This window comes from Podarcis cretensis, assembly GCF_951804945.1.
Source record: "Podarcis cretensis genome assembly, chromosome: 8".
Lineage (NCBI taxonomy): Eukaryota > Metazoa > Chordata > Lepidosauria > Squamata > Lacertidae > Podarcis > Podarcis cretensis.
Window position 1 is genome coordinate 52,370,019 of NC_137177.1, and position 19,842 is coordinate 52,389,860.

Sequence of the window (19,842 nt, forward strand, 5' to 3'; positions counted from 1 at the left end):
AGCTGGTCACCTGCAGGCTAATGGTGAGTATGGTAAAAAAAATGGGTTTGCTCACCCCCACACTCACAGGACCAAAGGGGAAGAGCAGCTGAGCAGGGAGGCTATCCTACACCAGGCTCCTGGGGTAGACAGAGAGTTGAAATCTCTGTCGGCTCTGGTGCCATACCATTCCTGCTGCCACGGCCAAAATTAGTTGAAGGGACTTGAAGAAGCAGGAAAATTTGCTTTGCAGTAGAAAGGAACTCAGGCCCCATGGCCCACGAGATAGCCACCTCTGTTTTCTGCTGCTGTTAACATTTGGGATTTCATGCTTCATACAGGTTTCTACCTAGTTTTAGCAATCATATTGACAGTATGTTTATTCCTTTGTGTTAGTTTTTTGTTTGCAAGCCATCTTGAAAAAAGGTGGGGATTACAAATTATTATTATTATTATTATTATTATTATTATTATTTAGATTTATATACCATTCTTCATCGTTAGATCTCAGGGCGGTTCACAAAATGCAACACACACACACACACACACACACACACACAAAAGCCTTGCTCCCTCCTCTTCGCTTTCATTATATGCTGGTCCCCCATCGCAATGAAATCAAGATACAACTCCACAACTCTCACGCTACATTTTATTGGGTGGCTGCAATTACAAAGTGCAGATACCCACAGAAGAATCAAGGAGAGGGACACCAGCTTGTGGCAGCAATTCCCATTCTGAAGAGGGCTGACAAGCCAGGAGGGAGCAGGAATTTGGGTGCTTTAACACGACAACAATACAGGCAGCACACACTGCTGCTGCTACTACTAGTCCTGGGTTGTTTGGCTCATGCGGACGTTACCACTGTAATGCCCCCTCGTCCCTACAGTGCGTCTGTCCACCCTAGAGGGAGCGGCTACTTCCTTGCTGGAAAGCAGAGCTGGTGATTCTGGGCTCCCCTCAACTGAGCGCAGTCCTCCTTGTTGCAGGGAGCAAGGAAAAAAGCAGAAAAGGTCATCCTGAACCATTGTGCACTTGGGTGGTGAAATGATGGCATGGTCTGCTAACAGCCACTGCACAAGCGTGTGACGTTCTTCTCTGGCACTTGTTCATGCAAACGCTGCCCCTGATCTGAACCGCTCCGCACATAAGGTGACCTTCCTGCCCAAATGTCCTGGGAAGAAATGCAGGAAGCTGACTTATGCCAAGGAAGACCACTGGTCCATTGAGCTCAGTATCACCTAGTCTGCTGGGAAGTGGCTCCCCAGCTTCCCCTTTCTTATTGTCTTCCCCACCCGTGCAAAGCATGTGCTCTTCTCCCCCCCCAAGCTACCAGCCATCTGCAATGGAGGATGGGGTGTGCATTTTCTGTCCACAGTGCATACACATCTCTCAGATTTCAGCAGGACTTGTGCAGGAGAATATTCCAGCGGATTTTGTCAGGTGTGTCCATTTCTCACTGTGCAGGTCTTGATACCTCTTCCTTGGGAAGCTGCTTTACACAGAATCAGACCATGGGCTCCACCTAGCTCGGTATTGTCTACACTGAGATGCTGGGATTTGAACCCGACACCTTTGGTATGCAGCACAAATGCTCTGCCACTGGGCTACAGTCCCTCCCGTTCCTCAGTTCAGCAGCCCTTTGCAGATGGAAAATTTGTTGCTTTCATACCTAATAACTGCAAGTAATCCTGGTGTTTTTATAGTTCATATCTATCATCTATCTATCTATCTATCTATCTATCATCATTTTTCTATCTATGGCTATTTGTAGGTGTGTCGTTGATTTATTTTGTGGTTTTATCTTTTATTGTACATCACACCCTAGCATAAAAGCATTAGCTGGTCCTGGACTTTGGAAAGGGAAGCCTGACCACTGGGAGAACCCAAAAACCTTGGAAACCACAAAGCTGGGGAGAATAACCGAATATCCATAAAGGTTCAAGGAATCTTGAGATTTTTTCTTTTTCTTTTGCACAATCTTCTGGCAGAGGGATGCTTGCACCTATGGTGTTTCTTGGGCAGGGTTAGGAACATAAGATATAAGCTGCTTTATATGGAATTTTGGTCTACCCGGCTCAGTATTGTCTGCACTGACTGGCAGCAGCTCTCCAGGGTTTCAGGCAGGGGACATTCCCTGGAGATGCCAGGACCTTCTGTATGAAAAGCAGGTGCTCTACAACTGAGCTACAGTTCCCTTTCATGGTGAAGAGAACCGGGGGAGAAAGATCTGAGAAACCCAGAGAAGTATCAAATCAGTGCAGAGCAGAGCATGCACGAGAGGGGGCTGGACAAGGAGCCCACAGAGGAATGAGAGAGAGAGAAAACCCGGATGAGAGGCGTGCAGAATGGAAGTGCTAGAAACCAACCACCTGGGTGGGTTTGCGTTAGTGATGACCCCCCACCAGCAGAGTTAGAGGTGCCTTAGAGCAAGATGAGGTGATGTTAGGATACCCATCGAGCCCTTCCAGACCAGGCCTGGGCAGTACCTGTGGCATGATCCAGCCAGGGGCGCCACCACTGCTTCCTCTGTCGGGAAGCCTCCTTCTTGGTCCCTGCCTCTGTGGAACAGGGCACAAGGAAGCATGAGGGACGGGCCAAGGACCCCCACCCTGCGTGTTGCTGCCAGCTCAGACGAGGGCAGCTGGTGACCTCTGAAGGCAAAGAAATGCTCTCCTCTGAACCCACAAGGCTAGGCAGGGGCAGGAGGGCAGACTTGGCCAGGGTAAGATGGGCAGCCCCTAATGCTGCTCAAGAACGCAGACAAGTAGAAGCCTGTCAGCCTCAGTGGGGTCCCATCAGTCCCAAGTGCAGTACGGAAGAGGCCCCCCGCACAGGGCTGTTTGGGAGCACTGCAGGGGGTTCTACTAGATGACCCTTGGGGTCCCTTCCAACTCTACAATTCTATGATAGGGTATGAACAGTAAAGATAATACTGCACTTTGAAAATTCAGTGTCAAAATGTGACACTGTAGTTAGAGGATGAGAAAGACACTTTGCTGGGTGAGCAATGTTGAGAGAGAAACCAAGAACTGTAAGACACACAGTCCAGTCCCCCATCTAGCCTCCGTTCCTAAACCCCGGCATTTGGGTGTTGAAAATTATGTTGCCTCCAAAAAGTGGAGCCCACCTGACTGAGGATGAAATACTATTTGTATTAATTAGGGAATATCCTGTGGCAGTGAACAGGTTGGCAATGTGTCTGTGGGAAGATGAAGGCTCCACACAGTCATGGAAGGTCACAGGGAAACCAGGGTCAAACTGGATGTCTAATTATGAGTGTGTAGGTCAGAGAGGGCCCCAATTGACAAGGGATGGGGGTCAGGAGTTCAAAACCAGAAGAGTTCTCCAGTAAGGCTTCCAGCACTTTGAAAGCCGACCCCCACCCCACCCCACCCCATACTCCCAGCCCCAGAATCTACTTCGCACCTGGGCTCTCTGTCTCCAGGGTCTCTTCAGAGTCAGTTGCAGTCTGTCCCTGGTGGTACTTTTCTTGCTTGGCCCGGATCCGCTCCATCCTGCAAGCATGTGGCAATTTCAGGAGTATGGCACGTTGTGCCCCCTCTGTCTGGTTCCCCACCCCCTATGACTAGATCCCACGTGATCAGAAAAGCAAGGGAGGACGCCCATGTCTCAGCCCTGTTATGTCCATTCTTCAAAATCTCTGGCCATCTCCAAGTCGCTTGTGCCAGGGATCTGGTCCACTCCATCTTACACAATGTATCAAGCCCCATCCTAGGAACTTCTGCACCCCACCCCCCATTTCTGCCTTCAGATAACTTCTGGGAAAGCCAGTTGCCCAGCATCTGGTAAACAAAAATGTCCCCATTAGCTCCCCGGAAACGACTGCATTGCACCCATGCTATCTGCTGTGTAGGATTGGTTCTGAGAGTTTGAGGAGAGAACAGAGAGCCTGAAATAAGCAGCCCGTGGCTGGCAGGAAAAAGGTACAACTGTTCCATCAGGAGAGTGTCCTCTTTCCTAAGCACGTTCCTCACACTGGGTGAAAAGTACTTCAGGCAAAGGCATCTAAGACCCATCCCTCCTCAGCAACAGCTTCCCTTTGGTGCCAAGGGAAGCTTCCTAAAATGCCTATTTGCTGCTGGAGGGGTGGGGGCAGGAGAGGAGGGGGAGCTGGGTGGAAAGGAGGAGGCACTTGCCTTCCCGCCATCCCTGGTCCCAGGGCTCCAGAGCGAGGGGGTAAAACTCTTGTCTCTTGATCCCTGAGAACTGGGCTAGAAGCTGCTGAGGACTAGCATGCCCCAAGCTGCTGAACCAAGAAGATGCTTCTCTGCTCTCCCACCCACCCACAAAACTCACTGGCGCTTGAGCTGCACTAAGGACTTCTTTTCCGCCTGGTGGTGGAAGCTCATGCTCTTGATCATCCTGGCCTTGAAGAGAGCGCAGCCCCTGTGGAGGAGAGACAAAGTGGTGGAGAATGGTTGGAGGGGACCCTCCCTTTGAGGTCCCGGCTGGCACCAACAACCCTTTCTTTCCAGCACCAGCCTAAAATTTTGCATAATACTGGAACTCAGAGACATCCAGTGAAGCTGAATGTTGGAAGATTCAAGACGTATAAAAGAAAGTTCTTCTTCAAGCAGAACATTTTTAGACTGTGGAACTCACTTCCACAGGAGGCAGTGCTGGCCAGCAACTTAGATGGCTTTAAAGGAGGAGAAGACAAATTCATGGAGGAGAAGGCTACTGGCCACAATGGCTATTTTTCTACCTCCACTGTCAGAGGCAATAATGCTTCTGAATACCAGTTGCTGGAACCACAGGAGGGGAGAGTCCTGCTCTTGTGCTTTCCCCAGAGTTTCCCCACAGCCATCTGGTTGGCCATTGTGAGAACAGGATGCTGGACCACATGGTCCATTTGCCTGATCTAGCAGGCTCTCCTTGTGTTCTTAGCTCCTCCCTGCAACACTGGGGAGCAGGACGGACACAGCTCTCAGATCAAGCCCACAGCTTTGCCGGTGACCCTCCAAAGACTGTCCCTCCCCAACTGTGTGCCAGATTCCCCCTTGCCCCAGCCCTTCCACACCCACCTGGAGGCTTGCAAGGCAGAGGCCTGGAGATCCGCCACAACATGCTGGAAATAGTAGCTGAGGAAGGCCCTGCGCTGGAGGAGCAGGAAGAAGAAGCAGACGCTGTCCCAGATGATGCCAGCTTCTTCCACGGGCAGCGAACAGTCCTGGTTCTTGTCCACATCCTTGGCTGGCAAAGAAGAGGGAAGGGGTGGCTCAGCACACAGGAGCTTTTTTGGCACAGAGCAACGGAGGCTAATTCACATCTCTTCCAGTTGCCCTCCTGTCTTACCACAGCTGACCATTGGACTTAAAAGGAAGGAAAACTTTTGGAGTGGAAAATAGGTCTTGTGCAAGTTCATATGAGATAAACTGCAATAGGCAGTACAGTATATAAATAAATGAATTAACTATCTATTTTGGGAAGTTGTTGGCTTGTTTGCTCTGTATTTGGACACCTCTTAAAGATCGTGGTCAAATTTTGCAAATTTAAGCGGATTTGGATACCATTGGAGGCCATTTTTAACAGAACTTTCCCAAACTGCACTGATTTTAACCCTTGATTTCAAAACTGCAGTCTTTCTTTCTTTTCACAAAATTCACAAGCAACTCCAGGTACAAGGGGACTAGTGTTTCAATCAATCAATCAATCAATCAATCAATCAATCTGAAAGGGATGAAATTCATAAGGGATTCAGGAAGTTTAGCATGCCAGACTTTCAGCTGCCCTCCCAATACTCTAGCCCACTTTCCTTCAGCCCACCTTTTCCACTTCTGTACTCCCCCTCCCCACCAGCCTAATACAGGAGGAAGTTGTGATGAAACCCAGAAAGGAGAGTGGGAGGCACCCTTGCCATCAGCCGCCACTTCCCATTGCAAATACTCACGGTCGTAGTAACCCTTGACGGTGCAGGCCAGGCTGAAGAGCTGGATCACCCAGCAGAAATTGTTCTGCATTTGCTGGACGAAGACGCAGGACAGGAGCTAAGAGGAAAGAATCGCATAAAGGGATGCATAAACATGAAGGAACACAGAAAGAGCTGTGTGCATTCCAATCTGAAATTCAGATGCTCTACTGAGAAAATCTGGATAGGTCAGGCAACCCCAACTGCACACACACGTCCCCAAACCCAACCTATTCTGCATGCGTAGTTTAACCTGCTTCTGCGGATCACAGTGAAGGGCAAGAAGCTGGGCAGAGAACCGAAGAAACTCTGCTCCCCATACCACCCCAATAGCACAATGGTGTCCCGCCCCTACCGCGAGCATGTTCTTGGCAACGATGACAGTCACGTTGTAGAGAATCAGGCAGTCCCACAGCATCAGCCGGGCTCTGAGGGGCCGGCGCAGCATGGCGGTGCCACAGAGCAACAGGTAGAAGCAGGCCATCAGGTATCCCAGGCCAAAGACGCTGATGCGGTTGGCGCCTGCGACAAAGACGATGACCAGCACGAACCAAAAGAGGTAGCGGAACACACACACCTTCAGCATGTCAAGGTAAGACCTGGTGAGAAAGAGATAGGTGGGGGGAGAGGAAGTACTTAAGAAGAGGCATGCTAGATCAGACCAAGAAAGCAGAAGACCAGATGACCTCAGGATCCCTGCCAACTCTACCATTCTGTGATTCCCAGCCACTGGCATTCAGAGGCCTACTGCTTCCAACCATGGAGACAGAATGTAGCCATCATGGCAAGCAGCCACTGATAACCTCATCCCCCAGGAATTTCTCCACTCCAAAACCCATCCAAGTTGGTGGCTCTCACGACCTCTTCCAAGAAGTGAATTCCACAAGTTAACTAGGCCCTGTGTGAAGAAGTGCTTCCTTTTGGCTCCACCATACCCTGATTGCTGGAGGCCGATGGAGCACACAAGCTCTCTGTCTCACCTGCAGTTAACAAAGTTGGGCACAGGGTTTGGCTTCTCCTGCAGTGACTCAAGCTGCTCCTTGTTGTCACCGGCCAGTTGCACCCACTCTTCGGTCTGCTCATCCACAAAGACCTTCCATTGCCGTGAGGCACAAAGTAAGAGGAGGAAGTCACCTATGAAAAGAAAGGCGGGTTAAAAAATAATAATCCAGGACACGCACCCAGTGAGAAGGGTCGTAGGGTTAAGCAACAGAGGCATGATTGGCAGAGGCACCTGCCTTTTTGGAAATGGAACATTGCCCAGGAATCTCTCACCTCCTTTCCCAGGAGCTACACCCAACACTCGTCCCTCCTTCTAAATGCTGCAGCTCAGTAGTCCAGGATGGGGAGCCTGTGACCTGCTAGGCATCCTTGGACTCCAGCTCTCATCAGCCCCAGCCAGCATGGTCAGGGATGATGGGAGTTGTAGTCCAACAGCACCCAGAAAGTGACAAGTTTTCCCAGCTCATTTACAGGAGCTGTTCCTGGTGCTGAATCCCAGTCACTCTCAGACTCAAGATTCAATTGGCCATGCAGAGTAATGGGGCAAAGACTCCCACAGTGGCCCCAGGAAAGACTGGGCATTGAATGCTGCAAGACCTCGCTTTGCCAGGCTCACTCCGCCACTGCCTGCCACAGGGGAGGGTCAAAATGGCACAAGGGCCGTTTCACAGTACTCACTCATGAGATTGATGGAGTTGGGCTTCATGTAGAAGTCTGGGAAGTACATCCACTTGATGAGAACAGAGTTGATGGGGATAGCATGGCTCCACCTCCACGGGTAGTCTAAGGGAGGTAAGAGGGGGTGAAAACGCTGGCAAGTAGAAAAGGGCTCCTGCATAGGCACCTCTGTCTTCCCCAAACCCCCCGCCTGCAGAATGGGGTACAGAGGCAGAATGGTCTCTCTGCAAGAGATTGCCACCCGCTCTTGGAAGAAGGCTCATCCTTCTAGACCTCCAAGGGGCCCAAAATTGTTACTCACCGATACAGAGTACTGGAGGGATACCAACGCACAGGAGGTATTGGAAGAGCAGGAAGAACGCCAGGAAGAGACAGTACTTGGGCCAGAGCCTGGCGATGGCATGTCGCCGACGGCGCGTCAGGATGACGACCAACCAGCAGCCGTGAAAGATCACCATGAAGTTCATGCGCTGGCCAATCACATTCACCGTCATCAGGAAGCAGATCTGGATAGGTGGGGAAAGAGGAGAAAAGGGAGTTTGCAAGACAGTGGCTTTGGTAATGGGGTCTCAGACAAGGAATGGGGAAACAGGGAGCCTGGAATAAAGCTCTTGTCCCAAAATGTGTGTGTCTGGGGTGTGTGTGTGACACCTCCTTCCAAGTTCATATGATATATAATTATATATTTTATGGCTTCAACCCACCCTGGAACCTTGTGGAGAAAGAAGGGTGAGAAATCCAATAAAATAAATAACTACTAGGCTAAAACAAATTAACTGTTAGGTTAAATATGTTGCAAAAGTCTCCTTGGACTATTGATGAAGGCTGGCATAAAAATGAAATGAAATGAAATGAGCAGATTTTCCACTGCCTGGCAGATGATGCTTTCAATATTGTCCCACCACTCTGATTTGCAAGCAGTGCAGATAATCAAGACCTGTCAATATGCCCTCTGCCCTCTCACCTCTAGGCCAAACTTGTAGTAAAAGTAGTTGACGAAGTATTTGATGCAGTTTAGCAGGCCTTTATCCAGGTTCTGACGGGTTGCATCCTCAAAGACTGTCTGGGTGACTGGAGGCACCAGCTGGTGTTGCTTACGGTAGTATTCCTGGCACCGGTAGACAATGGCCTCGAAGACCAGCAGAACCAGCACTTGCAAATGGTTCTGGAGGAAGAGAGAGACACACACATAGAAAAAAGAGATAGCAAAGTCTAATGACTGAGGTGGAGAGAAGAGAACGAGGCTGCAAAATAACAAACTTCCTAAGCTGGGGTTCCAGAATGCCACCTTCCTGGGTTATGATTGCAGGTGGATGCTGAGGAACAGTTAAAATGATTAAATCACCCAGGTAGTGTGTGAATATGAAGGCTCTGAGCCACCACAGGAACAAAAACAACAAAAGCACCACTGCAATTGACCATTACCTTGACTCATCCCACATTTTCACAGAAGGAACTGAAAAAATGGTTTCCCACCTCTGGTTTAAGTACTAAATTTAATATCTGTAAAATGTCCTGAAGGGCTTTTTATGATGAAGGGCAGTATAGAAATTTATTGTATGAATGAAAATCCACCACTGTGGCAATGAAGCCAAAAAACATGACTGGGTTATATGAAACTGGTTGCCAACCTTCCTTCTGGATACAGCTTCCCCTTCCCAAATAGCAGATCTTCCCAAATCATAGCAGATGCCAGAAAAGAGTTGGAGGCACTAAGAGAGCTGGTGTGGTCTAATGATCAGTGTTGGACTAGGATCTGAGAAACCAGGGTTTGAATCCTCACTCACCATGAAGCTGACTGGGTGACCTCTCTCTCTGAACCTAATCTACTTCCCAGGGCCATTGGAAGGATAAAACGGGGAGGGGAAGAACCATGTACCTTGAGCTTCTTGGAGGAATGTAATAAATAAATAAGATGGGTTGACCACTCACCTGGATGTAACCCAGGTTGGGGTATTCCTTTCTGATCCCAAACCAGTTTGCTGGGTCAACAGGATGCTGGTAGAGTGTTGAGTTGCCAATCTCCTCTGGCTGCAGATTGGTGTTGTTGGGCTGAGGCTACGGAGCAAGCAAATATTATATCATTATATAATATGATACCAGAGATCAAAATTGGGATATTATATTCCTTCTAGTGTTGCAAGGAAAGAAAAAGCCCCCAAGATGGTGGAGGAGAACGCCTGACCCTAATCTCATCGGTCTGGAACAGAACAAAAATAAGAAATTTGCGGGATGACTGAATGTCAGTTTTCCACTGCCACCCCAAACACACACCCAGAGACAGGTTTTGGAGCCCATCTCCCATACCTCTGTGCAGTTATAGGAATAATCTTCTGGGTTGACAATCTTCAGCTGATAAAGCATCTTGCAGACAATGATAATGCAGACCCAGATGGTGGAGAGGCACGAGGCCATGTGGCTGAAACGGCAGTAGGGGATGGCAAAGGCCCACAGCACCATCAGCACAAAGTTCATCACCGACACCTAGATGAGAGGAGAGAAGCAGAGGGTGGAGACTTGCAGGAGCGGTTGTATGGCTACATACACACCAGACATTTAAAGTATAGTTGTATCTTGGAAGTTGAAAATAATCCATTCTGGAAGTCTGTTTGACTTCCAAAATGTTCGGAAACCAAAGCGCAGCTTCTGATTGGCTGCAGGAAGCTCCTGCAGCCAATCGGAAGCTGCAGAAGCCACATTGGATGTTTGGCTTCCAAAAAAAGTTCAGAAACCAGAACACTCACTTCCAGGTTTCAATCGTTTGGGAGCCGATCTGTTCGACAACTAAGGCATTCAAAAACCAAGGCACGACTGTACACACACACACACACACCGCCCAAGAAAAAGAATCTTGGAAACTGAAGTTTACCCCTCACAGAGCTACAATTCCCAGCACCCTTAAACTACAGTTCCCAGGATTCTATGGGCATGGGGGAAAAGAGCTTTAAATGTACACTGTGTACGGAGCCTATGTTTCCTTGCCCATTGGCAGTCAAACGCCTGAATCTGGTGCACAGCTCAGGGTTCTGTCTTTATTTCTAAAAAGTATGTTTGCAGTCCCATGTTACAGATAAAATATGTCACCATTGCCAGGATGGGCAGGGGCTAGGTGAGACTCGCAACAGCCACAGAGAGCGTCTGGAGGGTCAGAGGGGGCATGTCCCCTTCTCCATTCCCCTAGGGGGGGCCTCCTCCCTTCAGCAAAACTCCCTGGCTCAATCTCTCCTCTCCCCTTGCAGCCTCACCTCCTGCAAGGCCACCCAGACGACGTAGAGAGCCACCAGTTTCAGGATGTGCAGCTCAAGTAGACGCAGGACGAAGACTCGGATGCGGCCAAGGATGCTGGAGAACTTCCTGCCCAGCACCATCAGGCGTTCCAGCACCAAGCCCCATTTGCTGGGCACACCCTCTGCAGCGGGGAAAACGGGGGGCAGTGAGGCAGAGCTGGGAGCATTTTGCCTTGCTGGATTTGCATGTTTCAAGCCTACTGCTGCCCTCCCCAGCTTTGTGGGACCACCCAAGACAGAAAGCGAGGCGAGAGAAACAGGCCAGTACAAAACGGGACATTCTGATCTGGAGAAAGCCCAAGATTTCAAATGGTGATCCATAAAGGGAAACACACATCTGAATGAGTTTGATTCTCAGGGTTTTCGTACTTGTTTCCTCTTCCACAGGCACATCACGGCTGTAATGTGCAAAAAGTGGTTGTTGGGTAGGGCGAGAGGAGAGCCCTAGATGTGGGGAGAGCATAGGCCCTCTTTGCATTGGAAGACAAGAGGGTGGAGGAAGAGAAAGAAAGAGATACCTTAGAGACAGGAAAAGGAAAAGAAAACCTGCTTGTAATTTTCCTCTTGGATATTGTAAATTCTGGACAGGATTGCTCTGTGCTTCTCAAGGGCCTATTTTCCCCACTGCCCACTGACCTGAGAAGACCTTCTGCTTACCCTCGGAAGCAGCATCAACTTCAGCTTCTGGTTCCTGGTCTTTGGCCTCACCGTCCTCAGGCTGCAGCAGGACACGGCTCCCACTGGCCTCTTCATTCCTGAAATCCAGAGGAGTGGCAAAAAAAGATCAGACCCAGGGCAGACAGTTTAGCCTGGGGAAATTCCTGGCGCTAGAAAGGCAACCTTTCCCAAGTACAGGACAGGATGCCAGGGGTTTAAGCCAGAGCTTCTCTATAGCAGGGATGGGGACCCTGTGGCTCGCTTGGTGTGGTGGGACCATACACCCCTCTTCCCCAGGCCGGTACATCTTCCCCTTCACCAACTCACTGGCTTTGGAGGTGGTGGTGAGGTTTCAGCAGGGGAAAGGGGGCTTCAGCAGGGGCTGAGCTAGCAATTCAAGAAGGGACAAATGTTCTTCTTGCATTGCTTGGCTTCCTTGCTGTGCACTGAAAAAGCAGCTCCCCTTTCTCAACACACACACACTTTCTTTTTCATTGACTTAATGCTATTGCTAGAGAACTGAGAGCCAGATAGCCTTGCTTCTCTGCCGCAAATCAGTCAGGGATCCCCATCTCCTTTCTGCCTAGGAGTCCATGGACGGAGCTATCTCCAAACCACCACAGGCTGTTGTTAGAGGGACCGCGTTGCATACCCCAATGCGTGTGAGCCATCGACGCGCAGCGGAATGACATGCTCCAGGTCAGTGATGCGCATGAAGGGGCGGTGGAAGTAATGCAGCTGCAGGATGCAGGCCAACAGGAAGAAGCCCGGGATGAAGATGCTGGAGAAGAGCTCTGAGACGCTGAACTGCTCCAGGCCCAGATCAGCCAACCTGGGGAGATGGAGAGGGGAAAGCACATATATATATATATATATATATATATATATATATATATATATAAAGAGACATTGGCCAGGGAGACCAAGGGAGGTGCGAAAGACCTACAAAAACGTAGAAACACAAATATCAACAATGCAGGGGCACACTTTCCCTACAAGAATAATGTGCAATCCTGTTGGGTTTTCTTTATTGGGGAAAAAGGGGATTGAGGAAGGGTGAATGCAAGACAAACCTGCTGGATCAGGCCAATAACCCATCTAGGTCCAGCATGCTGTTCTTAACAATGGCTGGCCAGGTGCCCATGGGAAGCCTGCAAACCAGACATCAATGCAACAGCATTCTGCCCACCTGCAATTCCCAGCAACTGGCCCCCAAAGGCATAATGCCTCTGACAGCGGAAGCAGAACACAGCCATGTTGTCTAGTAGCCGTTGATAGGCTTTGTCAAATTCTCTTTTACAGCCATCCAAGTCGGTGGCCCTAACCGCCTCCTGTGGGAGTGAGTTCCACATGCTCTGCATGATCATAGAGCCATAGAGTTGGAAGAAACCTCAAGGATTCATTTAGTCCAACCCCCTGCAATACAAGAATATGCAGCTGTCCCTTATGGGGAGCAAACTTGCAACCATGGCATTATCAGCACCACGCTCTATCCAACAGAGCTTTCCAGTGGTGTCAGACTACAACTCCCATAATTCCTGATCATTGTGTGGATTGTGTGGTTGTGTAGATGGGGAGCATAATGGCTTCATGCCCTGGTAAGCTTCTCATAGGCACGCGCTCTACAACTCTGAGAAGCAGGATGGTGGACAAGATGAACCTTTGGTCTGGCCCAGCAAGGCTCTCCTGACTTCCATATGCTAGCAGACACCTCGATTTATTGGAGACCAGAGTAGCAAATTTCCCCCATGAGCCTATTCCTCCAGTGGTCCTAAGGGGGTGGGGAAACTTACTGCTCATCGGTTAATCCCATGAAGTTCTTCCAGTACATGGGGAAGTCCTCAAACTGGAAGGTGTAAACGGCAATGAGCACCAGCATCGTGTAAGCCACCACCAGCCACCAGAAGGCCTTCAAGAGTTTCCGCCAGAGACTGTAGTACACCTGCAGAGAAAAGGGGGGGTGTCAGGGGAGGAGAAAGACCCACAAGGCTCCCTCACCTGTGTCAGAATACTCCACCCACACACCCCAGTTAGTTCTCCAGAGGAGGCAAAGTGATGGGTGCCAATGAAAGGCGCAACAAGAGATCAATGCTCTGAGTTGTTCGCTTGTCACGTACCAGGGGTGGAGAAAGCTGTGGACCTCCTGATGATTCTGGACCCCAACTCCCATCGCTCCTGACCACTGGCCATACTGGCTGGGGCTCATGGGAGTTGAAGTCCAGAAGCATCTCTAGGGCCACAGCTCTCTCACATGTGCCACAGGGGAACAGAAACAAGCTCCACTGTCTGCCAACCCGGGCTGTGAGCTACCCCAGCAGCACTGAAAGCCCTTGGCCTGTATGGCCCTGAAAATATTTATTTCAGCAATATGTATACCACTTAATCACAGTAGTCTATAAGTGGTATACAGGAGAGCCAACAAAGGAAGACTAAGAGTGAGTTAGCTGTAATAAAAAAGAAGACTCCGGTAATCACCAGAATTTCAACAGGGGTGTGAGGAACTGTCTGATGTCAGCTAGAAGGGAGTGCCACAATACTAAACACGAGTCCTAGGGGATGCAAGCCATGTGTTTGAGCCATGGGGGACCACAACAATAACTCCCTCAAAGACCTCAGTGACTGAGCATGGATAGAAGCAATCAAGTGGTCCTCATGGAACCTGGACCTTGTAAATTAAAACAAGAGCACTGAGGTAACAGTAGAAATATCCCACATCAGGGATGGGGAAGTGGATCTGACCAGCAGGCCAGATCATTATCTCCCCCAACTGCAACTGATCAAACCCATTTCCAGTTGTGCAGTTACCTGCCCCATACCTGACATCATCAGGTGCAGGGAAAGTGGACACAATTTGGCTGAAATGGCCTTGCAGGCTAAATGAGGAGGCTGAGTGGGATGAATTAGGATAGCTGATCAAAAGCTCCTCCACACTGCTCTCCTGTAATTGCCAGGCTCATAATTAAGCCCCCAGAGAATATTCTGAGAGGCTAGAAAGACTCCAACCAGTTGCCAGCACTTTATGATAACTGCAAAAAGATCTTAGACTGCTTAGTAAGCAGCGGGAGACCAAGGAATTTTGGGAATATTAAGTAGTCAAAAAGAGGACACCTCCAGCTGTTTAACTAGAGCATCACCTTGAAATCTTAGGGTTTCACAATGCAATCTTTGGGGAGTGGAACAAGGCTCTTCCTGAAAGGAAGAGCTATAGAGCTCACAGTAGAATGCAGAAGCTCCAAGATTCAGTGTCCAGCAGCTTCAAAAGATTGGACAGAAGCTGATGAAGTAAACCTTTTTCTGCTTGGGACACTGGAAAGAATACCAATGGTCTGACTCAGTATCAGGCCGCTTCCTCTGCTCTCTTTCAAGCTATGGCCCTGGGGCCTCCCCAACCCAGCCTAACCTGGAAGAGAGTGAGGCAGAGGAGGAAGAGGAACATGTAGACAATCTTGTAGACAACCAGGCGTCCGGCAAAGCTGACAACGATGAACATGCCGGCACAAACCAAGATCCAGAACTTTGCGTAAAACGCCATCACATGCGCCCCCAGGATCTTCAGCACGTCTCGCTTGTGGCCTGGCCCTGAGAGGGGAGAGAATAAAGAGGGTGGCTCAGAATCTGAGGCTGCAATAATAGAATCTGGGTACTCACTCACGTGCTGGCAAACAATGGGGATATTCCCTCACAAAACTGCTTAAAGTTCAAGATCACATTACGATAGGAAGACAAGCTTCTCTTGGGCTTTTCTCCCACTCTCTGTTCAACAAAGTGTCATGAGCTGGAATTCAGGGCCATTATCCTTGTGGTTTGGGGCAAGAAAAAGAAGAGGAATAGTCTCTTTCCCCCCAAAATGGAGAATGTGGAGCATCACCCCCATCCCACAGAGCTTTTTCCTCCCTGAGATGGAAATCCTGGCCCATAATTATAAGGTGGGCCACAAGGGAAAGGCAACTTGTACATGCCCAGGAACAGTCTCCATATTTTTCACATTACAAATAGCACGCCTCAGGAGGAATGCAGTCCCAAAGACAAGGTTCTTCATCTGAGCTATATCAAAGTCTAACCAGAACTTAACTTAGGTTTAGGAGAGCACAGCAAATGCTTTGGAACGAACTGCTTACAGGCTCATCCATGGGAAAGATACAGAAAGATACAGAAAACACAAACACAATTCATGCAAAGGCTTTCCTGAACCTAAACAGGTGTCAATCTGGTCTATAATCTGGGTGGGAGGACCACTGACCCACTGGTCTTGGCACTTGCATTCTCACCTGAGTCTGAAACTGTCACCTCCACCAAGGGGGCAGGCCGTTGCTTCTTCTTCAGCAGCTTCTCCTTCACGAATTGCCTCACCAGGAGCCAGAAGGTCAGGGTGAAAAGGAGCTGGAGGCAAAGAGGAGGAGGCAGTGGGTTAGAGTCCTCATGCAAGGGAACAGTCTTCCTCCAAAGTGTTGGGTTTCCATTCCAGAACAACAGGACAGGTCCAGAAAGTCAATAGGGGGAAATTCAGGGGGAAAACACAAACTGGGGAAATAAGGGCCTTTCCTGCACTTAGGTTTTGTCACAGATCAAGCGCAAGCATCACTGCAGTGTCCTGAGCTGGCTGTGCTGGAATCGGAAGTCTGTGACCCTCCATAAATTGCTGGACTACAACTCCCATCATCCCTTCCTACTGGCTGCGTTGGCTGGGGCTGATTGGAGTTGGAGTCTGGGAGCAATTGGAGGACTGCAGGCTTCCCACTCCTGTGCAAGAACATCATGGAAGAACAAGATCACATCCTCTGGGGACTACAGGAGGAAAGTCTCCTGTTTCAGCATCTTGTGGCACAAAGGTAGACACAGGACAACACCAATGCCACTTTCAGCAAAACAGAGCCCCAACAGTGGGAAAGGAGAGGGGAGAAAGCAGAAAAGAGGGAGAGAGAAAGACTAGCCACACACACACACACACACACACACACACACACGTAAAGGACAGAGATGGTGCACAAATGGTGCCTACCTTGGCTCCCAGGTGCAGACAGGGGTGAACATGCCGCACCAGCCCCAGCTGCTGCAGGGGCATAAAGCCAACCTTGGTGGGCAGCTCTGGTTCTAGGTCCATGCCCCAAACATACTGGAGGCTGCAGAGGGCGATGCCGTAGAGCAGGATGAAGGGCGAGCACAGCATGGCAAAGTGGTGCCTGCTCCGAACGATCCAGATGAGGCAGGCCCAGAGCAGCAGCACAAACGTCAGCCAGCTGTGATAGGTGATGCTCCACACCTGCAAGGAAGGGAAGGCAAAAGAGTCTCTGCCATGTGCTATATATGGCACTGCTGAAGATTTATTGCTTTAATTCATTGTCTGCTGCTTTGGAAAACTGGTATAGCTCAAAAAGGCAGATGCATGGCCTGGAAAGAGATAAATGCATGACCTTGTGCAAAGTAGTTAAAGATGCCAGGAGTTCCTTGGCAACACAGGCAGGAATAATAATGATATTTCGCTGGAGGGGGGGGACCCAACCAGGACCACAACAGGATTTTACATTATCAATGCCTATCACATGAGAAATTAACTTGGCAGTGCAGGGAACCTCAGGCAGAAATTCACAGAGGCAAATTCCGGTTCTGAATTATTACTTATGCAAATGCAAAAGATAAAACACTCCATCCGCCTGCTACGCAACTCTCCTTCTGGCACGACTCTTTAGTTCCTGTTTTGTAATCTCATATTGCAGGATTTTAGCATATGTATCCTGAAGTGGAAGAAGTGGGTGGGGCTGGAATAATCCTTTTAAAAAAACAAAAACTATTGGGGGGAGGTTCATTGTGATTAAGTGCTTGCTGCCTCAAGAGCAGCTCTCGAGTCCTCTTCCCTCTTTCCACCAACCCTCTCTGCCTCCCGTGCATCTTGCTGCTGTCCTCCTTTGACCCCTCCACCCCAACGTCTCCCAGTGCATGGCCCAGGTGCCCCTGCTTCTTACCATCATAGCAATGAGGGCACAAACATAACTCTGGTTCATGATGACATGGCCCAGGGAATGCAGCAGCAGCTTCTCCTTGCGGTGCTCCTTTTTCCTGGTGGCTACAAAGGAGGGATTTTGAGGGTATTGTTCATTCATTCATTCATTCATTCATTCATTCATTTAGAAACCGCTTAAATTTTTAGAAAATCTTCAAATGGGGTACAACAGTGGTTCCCAAACTTTCTCCCCACCCCTCACCCCATGGACCACCTGAAAATTGCTGAGGGTCTTCGAGGACCACTTCAAGACATCAGCCACTGGCCTGATCCTGCAGGGTGTTCTTATGTGCTAGATAACCCAGTGTGGACGGGGCAATGTGAAAATCAGGGAAGGAAGGATCCAGGCCTCCAAGTCAGAAAAACTCCATCCTTTGGAGCCAGATCTTGTGTGTTGTTTTCCAGAGATAGACTGGGATTACACACACCTGGGCCATGAGCTTGCAAGGAGCACTTTTATTCCCAAGAAATCAGGGCAGGTTACCAATGCAAGAGAAGCAGTGCTGTCCCTGCAGTGCTGCCTTCTAACCACCAGGAGGAAGCACTGTCTCATGCCAACACAGTCCCAGGTGATTCCAGGACAGTTTAATGCCAGGTAAGCAGCCTACACAGCAAACTCCCACACCTACGCTCAGTGTCAAAAGCAGTTTTCAGGATGAGCTCAGAGAAGGACATTGCCTTCCAGTCTCTTAACTTGAGGACATCAGGAACTATCGAGTAGAGCCAAGGGCCCACACCACCAGCAGCAAAGACTGGGGGTGCTTCCAGACTGTTTCAATGTTTTGGGTCGGATTCAGTTACATGACAGCAAATGCAAGTTATGCAGTTGAGAGTTGATTTGCAGGTCCTGTGCAACAGGCCCACTTCAACCTCCAAAACTTTCCCGACAAGGAAAGTGTCGGGAAAATGCACTGGAAAGTGTGGGATAACGTTTGCTTGATGAATGCTCAACAAACAGTTTGTCTGGAACAGACTTCCACTAAGTACAGAACAAGAGCCTGGAGCTGGGTGAGGCCAAAGGCCCAGCTAGTCCAGCATTGTGTTCTCACTATGGCCAACCAGAGGCCCCAGGGGAAAGTCCACAAACAGGAGCTGAGTGCAGCAGCAACACTCTGGTGAATCCCAGTAACTGGCATTCAGAGGCTTACTGCCTTTGGCAGTGGAGGGGGAATTGCAGCTAGCAGCTTCCGATAACTTTATCTCCCATTAAAAAAACCTCAGTGGGTGAATTCTGCTTCCATTCTGAACCTGACCAACCATATTTTACTGTGCATTACACTGATATATGGTCCTTCCTCCATGGAGTTCAGAGCAATTTCCACATGGGTTTCCCATCCCAGACAGATCTGCTTCACTTGATACACATGACTACAAGCAGGTGCTTCCAGATCACTCTGAGCCCCTCCGACTGACTACTGGGGAAAGATCACAGGGATCATTTACCATCTCTTCTTAGCAGGAGGCTTGGCTCACATGCAAATGCAATCTAATGAGACATTTGATCTTCAAGCCTCCTTGCGCTTTGCAACTATCCTCTGACAGAGACCTGGGTGGCTGATAGGCTAGGCTGATCAGCTCAGGCAGGGTTTGGGGTGAGAGGGTTCTGCCTTTCAAGGGACAGTTGGGCTGGATGTTCCCTTTCCACCATCTGATCCTGTGCTATGCAGCCATTGCAGACAGTGTGTAGTTAAGAGAATGCAGAAGTTGTCAAAAAGGGAGGAATATTTGAAGGAAGGTAGGAAGAAAATTTTGCAAACTGCTCTGAATTCAGAAAAAGCAATGCAGAACAGGCCCTGCAGCCTCCTTGGCTCACCAGAGCACAGCTGCAACCCTTACCTGGCTGCCCAGTCTCCCCAAGGACATGCACAGTGCAATCCTCAACATCAGCACCAGATGCCTCTGTCTCAGAAGTCAGCATTGGCTGTAGAAGAAAGCAGGATAAAACTGTTGAGGCAAATGGACATTCAACAGGCATCAACATCTGGATAGTTTAGCAAGCAGCTCAGATCTTGGAAGCATCAGGATAAGGAGGGCACGTTCCAGAGGTGCAGCCATGTCAACGCGTCACAGCAGATAAACCTCAGAATCTTGTGGCACCTTAAAGGCTTAACAAATCTATTGTGGGCAGGGATATAAGAAGACATCGCCTTGCCCTGTATTCGTCCCATGCTGCTCTGTTTCTGTTCTGCTGCAGTTCATCTTCTGCCAATAAGGATTCGTCTCACTGTTTACTGGAGCGAAATTATGTAGCTTATGTAATTTATGCAATTACTGTATTTTTCGCCCTATAGGGCGCACTGGCCCATAGG

At 49.3% G+C, this 19,842-nt stretch overlaps 1 protein-coding gene across 2 annotated transcripts in view; it reads right to left on the reverse strand.

Annotated features, from left to right (window-relative positions):
* Window positions 1-19,842, reverse strand: part of PIEZO1 (piezo type mechanosensitive ion channel component 1 (Er blood group)) — a 111,573-nt gene that overhangs the window by 19,431 nt on the left and 72,300 nt on the right. For both annotated transcript variants that reach the window (XM_079988693.1, XM_079988692.1), the window contains exons 10-31: window positions 19,370-19,454; window positions 17,496-17,596; window positions 16,535-16,795; window positions 15,804-15,915; window positions 14,936-15,114; window positions 13,329-13,477; window positions 12,188-12,367; window positions 11,536-11,633; window positions 10,837-11,000; window positions 9,899-10,075; window positions 9,524-9,649; window positions 8,556-8,756; window positions 7,893-8,097; window positions 7,592-7,696; window positions 6,892-7,045; window positions 6,267-6,510; window positions 5,894-5,990; window positions 5,028-5,196; window positions 4,300-4,389; window positions 3,409-3,497; window positions 2,469-2,540; window positions 842-958 (exon numbers count right to left, since the gene is read on the reverse strand). In XM_079988693.1, the coding sequence (XP_079844819.1) occupies window positions 842-958; window positions 2,469-2,540; window positions 3,409-3,497; window positions 4,300-4,389; window positions 5,028-5,196; window positions 5,894-5,990; window positions 6,267-6,510; window positions 6,892-7,045; window positions 7,592-7,696; window positions 7,893-8,097; window positions 8,556-8,756; window positions 9,524-9,649; window positions 9,899-10,075; window positions 10,837-11,000; window positions 11,536-11,633; window positions 12,188-12,367; window positions 13,329-13,477; window positions 14,936-15,114; window positions 15,804-15,915; window positions 16,535-16,795; window positions 17,496-17,596; window positions 19,370-19,454 (3,175 nt within the window). The remainder of the gene's footprint in view (window positions 1-841; window positions 959-2,468; window positions 2,541-3,408; window positions 3,498-4,299; window positions 4,390-5,027; window positions 5,197-5,893; window positions 5,991-6,266; window positions 6,511-6,891; window positions 7,046-7,591; window positions 7,697-7,892; window positions 8,098-8,555; window positions 8,757-9,523; window positions 9,650-9,898; window positions 10,076-10,836; window positions 11,001-11,535; window positions 11,634-12,187; window positions 12,368-13,328; window positions 13,478-14,935; window positions 15,115-15,803; window positions 15,916-16,534; window positions 16,796-17,495; window positions 17,597-19,369; window positions 19,455-19,842) is intronic.